This window comes from Hemitrygon akajei, chromosome 5, assembly GCF_048418815.1.
Source record: "Hemitrygon akajei chromosome 5, sHemAka1.3, whole genome shotgun sequence".
In the NCBI taxonomy this organism is placed as follows: domain Eukaryota; kingdom Metazoa; phylum Chordata; class Chondrichthyes; order Myliobatiformes; family Dasyatidae; genus Hemitrygon; species Hemitrygon akajei.
The window spans coordinates 171,165,455-171,171,454 of record NC_133128.1 but is presented as its reverse complement, the minus strand read 5'-3'; the positions used below and the strand labels follow the sequence as shown (position 1 = coordinate 171,171,454).

The 6,000-nt window shown below is 37.0% G+C and overlaps 1 protein-coding gene across 1 annotated transcript in view; it reads right to left on the bottom strand.

Annotated features, from left to right (window-relative positions):
- Positions 1-836: 836 nt before the first annotated feature.
- Positions 837-6,000, bottom strand: part of cirsr (corepressor of RBPJ and splicing regulator) — a 32,641-nt gene continuing 27,477 nt past the window's right edge. The window contains exon 10 of the mRNA XM_073047197.1: positions 837-1,875. Within this exon, the coding sequence (XP_072903298.1) occupies positions 1,302-1,875 (574 nt within the window). The 3' untranslated portion in view covers positions 837-1,301. The remainder of the gene's footprint in view (positions 1,876-6,000) is intronic.

The window sequence follows — 6,000 nt, the reverse complement described above, 5'->3', positions numbered from 1 at the left end:
CTAATTTCTAACAGAATGATTTTGAGCAGGTGGTGCTTAAATGAAAAGTGAACCTTTGCCAGATTCATGAAGTCCAAGCTGTCATTAAAACACAAAATAAAAACGTTTTTTCTTAACCTGTGGAGTTCAGCTTATTTGGGGAAACTGCACAAGATTCATTAGTCAAGGGCCAGTGGGCACTAGCACAGTGTTGAAGAAATAAAAGAACATAAACAAAAGAAATAAACAAAACTGTCTATTGCATACTGGTAGAGTGTCAGCTACTTGGGTTTTAAACTTCATTTGCATTGACATTCCCATTAGACAGCCTCCCTATCAACAAATGGATTGAGTGAGATCACAGAGCAGGCAGGTGAGACTGAAGCATCCGTTCTAACATTTTAGTGGTAGTGGATAATAGTCTGCCAAAAAGGAGGACAATTGTGGTATGAAGTACAACACCAACACAGTTTGGTTGGGCTGAACTTGAAATAACTTGAAGGCAGAAGAGGCCTCAGATGCTGGAATCTGGAGTAACATACAAAATGCTGGAAATGGACAGTGGACATATTGGGTCTCAATCTCAAATGTTCACTGTCCATTTCCTTCCATAGATACTGCCTGACACACCGGGTTACCACAGTATTTTGTGTGCTGGGCTAAATAACTTGTCCACTGTTACAATTTCTGTATAACTGCTATTGTTACAGTTAATCTATACTAGAAAATGGTGGATACTAACAGATAAACAGAAGAAATCTGGAGGATACTTGCAAATAAAATTAACTATAATTACTACAAGAAATACATGAAAATAATATAGTTAAATTTGGAGAAAGGAGAAATAGTTACTGGTATCAATCTTTCATTGTAGACTTTATTCATTACACAAAAGTACAAATAATTACAAAGTCATTAACAACTTCTAGAAAAAAGTATGAAATAAAGTTCTAAAAGAATCTGAAATTGCATCATACATCATCTCAATTACAACCAGAGAATAGAAAACTGAAATTGTAAAGAAAATAGCTGCACATCCTGAAAATGGGAAATTAAAACAAGAAGTTCCACAGATTGGGCTGAACCAAGAGAGAGAAACAGAGATTCAACATTTCATCAGGACACTGGCCTCAAAAATAATTGTTTCTCTTTCCATAGATGTTGCCAGATCTGCTAAGTTTATCCAGCATTTTCTGTAGTTTGACAGAACTGTAATTTTTATTTAGTTCACAGACTTCCAATTCTCTTACGTCCTATCCCAACTTACTCTTTTTGTTTCTAATCTTTACCCTATATAAATCTTTTGGTTACTTTCTGGAGTTTCACTCTCTCTGCCTTTTATTTCCTGATGTGTATCTGGTACTTCCAGTCTTCTCTTTGCAATGTGTGCTCTCACATCTACTAACATGCCTTTCATCAGAGAACTTTTCCCTACTGTAAATTGAATTTTGTATGTCCTTTTCTTCTACTTTTCCACGTGCATCTCTGGAATTGCTTCTACTTCGATGACTCTGCTCCCTGTCACTTTTGCTGCTATGTCTACTGTCTTTTTTACTTTTGTTTCTGTAATGCTTTCCATGGACTTTTGTGTCATCCTCTTCAGACCTGGAGTAACTGTTTGAATAAGTTTCATTCGGTTTTTGTTTAGAAACTCCTCCGTGTTTTTTGGAGCAGTGTTTATTGCCTGATGCTGAATCCCTCTCCCTCTTTAAATATTTATTTTTGCTGTGTGTTTCCTTTTTGCTGTGCGTTTCCTTCTTTTCATTTTCAGAATCACTTTCGCTGGAAGAGCTGGTAGTAGGTGGACTGCATTCTTTTTTCTTATGTTTCCTTTTCTTTTTCTTTTTTTGCTTTTCCTTCTTTCGTTTTTTCTTTTTTTCCAGGTGGTCAAGTTTCCTATATTCAGAAGTTAAATCAGCAAATTTTATTTAAAATTGCATATAAAATATAACTGAAGAATATATATCCTCAGCACTTCCCCACTTTTGAACACTCTGAAGTGAAAATAGTCAAAAGATTACACAGTGACCAGGCAGATGTGTGGTTAGTAATGTCCTTCCCACTGGGATAGCAGAAATTTGTTTGAAGTGTAATTTCCAAAACACAATTTCCTCTTGAACAATATTATACATTTCAAAATACAAACACATTTTGTAGCTATTAAGCTATTAAGCTATTAAGTTAACTATTCTGGCTGTCAATGCTGTTCTGTTTTGATCTGTTCAACATTTGACTGTTATTTAAAAATGCTTGAAAAACTGTAATACTAGATTTGGCTGAAGAACATCATGTGGCGCTCAGCTTTTGCCATTGTGGTGAAACTGGAAAAAAGGAATTACAGCATTTTACACTCTTGTGCCTCATCTACTTGGCTGGGAACTCCAGGAGTGAAGGAGATTTAGGAGGAGTGATTGATAAGTTCATGGCCTAAGGTAGAAGGAGGTGAGAGCTGTATAACTCATCTCCTTCTCCCTTAGGCCACAAACTTATCAATCACCCTTGCTGTGGACACTTTCTGGAGGTCCAAGATCCATATGCTCCACGACTGCTGGACTGAGTGTGTAAATGTAGGAGGGGACTATGTTGAAAAATAAATGTGCTAAGTTTTCTAAAATTGACTCCTTTTACCTTAAACCACAAACTTATCAATCACCCCTAGTAGTATAAAGTAATTCTCATTTAACAACCACTATTGCACACAGTAGAAATGTTCTCATTCAAATTATTCCATCTAGCAGGTCAGTTTAAAACCCACATCACTCACAGTATCGAGTCTTCAGACAAAGATGAATTTCTGGGTGCGAGTCATGGGTATGGTTCAAAGCCAGATCCAGTTATGATGCTTATCTCAATAGTTATTCAGTGGAAAAATTGGTAACCAGATTTCAAACAAAATTTGCAAAATTAAAAATAATTCTTTAATATTGACAAAATATCACAAACCATGGGATGAACAGACCACACTACGTGTACCTTTTGACTACCACCATGCTGATAGAGAAATTGATGAAAGCCCATCAATACAGATCACTCAGGGGATCGTAATACATTCAGAATATTTTAATTGGCAATAAGGGAAAAACTTGCCAGTGGGGTGGAAAAACAAAATATGCCAACCAACAGCAGATGTCCTGAGGGTCTTGCAGACCAAGAACTGGTCAATGGGTGTGAACATTACAAATGCTTAAGTCAATGGAAGGATTGTCTAGCATTAAGCAGGGGAGCAGACCTATTAGCATTCAAAATATGAGCAATGTAGATACTAAAGTTTTTATAGATAAGTGAGAAGCTGCATGTTTAGAGACAACAAAATAAATACAAAAATTTTGCAGATGTTAGATATCTGAAATAAGAGAAAATGTTGCTAACAATGTCCACCTCCCTAGGTACAGCTCAACCAGAAGGTTTTAATATTTTGTTTCTACATTAAGTATACAATAGAATTTGTTTCACTCAGCAGCATTGTTGATTTAACACTATTGAGACACTTGGCTCTGTCCCAACAGAAAATTGTATAGGAATTTATAAAATCATAAAGCTTATTTTTTTAAGCTTATAGCTTTCACCTCCCAGCAGAAATGTTGCAAAATTAGAGTATTCTACCAATCAACAAATGGTGTACTAGGAGGCAGATTGCCTATGTACAGGTGAGTGATAAATAGCAATGGAATTGGAAAAGGCAGACATTTAATGAATGATTTATGAATGTAGCAGATCATGTTGAGAGAGTACACAAAGGCTGTATGTTGGAACTTTTGTTAATTATTTGCTTAAATAATATAGATCAGAGATCTGTCTCAGTTTAAAATTTAGATCTGAATGGAGCAGACTCAACCACAGATAGTCTGAATTTCACTTGTGACGAACAGTTAATATTTTTCTGGGTCCAAATTGATAATCTCTCACAGAAATAAACACACAAACAGAATGTGGACAGTATGTGACTCTACACACATACACACAGTTATTAACTCAATTTCTTTCTGAAATAGTACAGCAAACTAATTGCATCACTAGAATGAAATGAGACAGACCAGCCAGAGTGACCCAAGCATCAGATTCAGGCATGGAAGAATCACACTCCTGGAACAGTAAACCGTATAAATTCCTGTTGAAGAGCAGCTGTGGTAGCCCATTTAGGTCACTGGAACTCTTCATCCTTGAAATCATTTTAGTATACATATCTTTTCAGCATCCTCTCAGAATACTTCATGCCTTTTTCTAAAATGTTGCTCAGAACTCCATTGCAGCTAATCTAACATTACCTCCCAAATGTATAGCAACCACCACCAATACAGGAATGTAAAAAAACCAGGTAAACGGACTGGTGAAGGCAGCCTCTGGCACTCTTGCCTTAATCAGTCAGGGCAGTGAGTATAGGAGTTAGGACATTATGTTGCAGCCGTATGAGACAGTGAGGCTGTACCTACAGTATTATGCACGCTGTAGGTACAGTCTCACTGTTACCCTGTTATAGAGAAGAATTCATTAAGCTGTAAAGAATACAATGAAGATTTACAAGAATGTTGTCAGAACTCGAGGACCTGAGATTGGACAGACTTGATTTCTTCGACTGGAGGAGAATGAGGAGTGACCTCAGAGAGGTGTATAAAATGAAGGAGGGGGAACCAATCATTTTCCCCAGGAAAAAAGGATCAAAAATTAGAGGGCACTGGATTAAGGTCAGAGGAGAAAGATTTTAAAAAGGGGCCCAAAAGGCCACTTGCTTATACAGAGCATGCTGAGGCTTTACAAAGCATTGTCAGACTGCACCTGGAATATTGGGAGTAGTTTCAGGCCCTTTATCTAAGAAAAGATATGCTGGAATTGAAGAAGGCCCAGAGGAGATTCACAAGAAGGATTTTGGGAATAAAAGGTTAACATATAAGAAGCATTTGATCGTTCCACATGTACTTGCTAGATTTGAGAAGAATGAGGAAGGGATCCCATTGAAAAGTGAAAAGCCTAGATAGAGTAGATGTGGAGAGCATGTTTCCCATAACAGGGGCATCTAGGACCAGAGAGCATAGCCTCAGAATGAAGGAACAGTCATTTGGAGCAGAGATGAGGAAGAGTTTCTTGAGCCAGAGGGTGATGAATCTGTGGAATTCATTGCCACAGACAGGTATGGAGGCCAAGTCATTGAGTATATTTAAAGCAGAGGTTGATAGGTTCTTGAATAGTCAGGAAGTCAAAGGTTATGTACAGAAGCCTGCAAAATGGGGTTGAGAGGGATAATAAATCAGCCATGATGGAATGGCAGAGCAGACTCGATGGGTCAAATACTCTAATTCTGCTCCAATGTCTTACGGTAAGTGGAACAAGCTGCCAGAGGAAGTGGCAGAGGCATGTACAACAGCAACATTTAAAAGCCACTTAGATAGGTACATGGATAGGATGCATTCAGAGGGATATGAGCCAAATGTAACTAGCTCAGATGGTTATATCAGTCAAAATGGACAAATTAAGCCCAAGGACATTTCTGTGCTAAATTACTGCTTCCAAATACCTGATTATTCTGGTTCTTCAAAAGCTTTTCCATCTATCCTATTATGGTCCTTGCTCAGACAACCAAGAGAGCATCCTTTTGAATTCCTAATTGTAGCTGTAAGGTTATTCACCTGTAACTATATGAACTATGCACACAAGTGCTAATGACATTTTTAAAAAAAATCACTTACCACACTCACCTTTGTACTTCAGTGCCAAAGCTTGCTCCATGAAATACTGCACAGATTTGTCTTTGTTAAAAATACCATTTAACAATGGAGGATCACACAGTAAATCTAAATTATTTCTATATGCTGAGAATGCCTAAAATAGTTGATTTCTTTTCTGACATTTAAAGAAATATAATCTTCCTCAATTTATTACAATCTTATTTATATCCGGGATGGTAAAGCACAGCTAAGCAGCCATTGCGAAGTTGCAATAATGCCAAAAAATATTGTAAAGCAGATAAATACTTAATGAGTTTAAAAATCTAATTTTCTTCTTGTGATACAATTGCTTCTGGTGCTT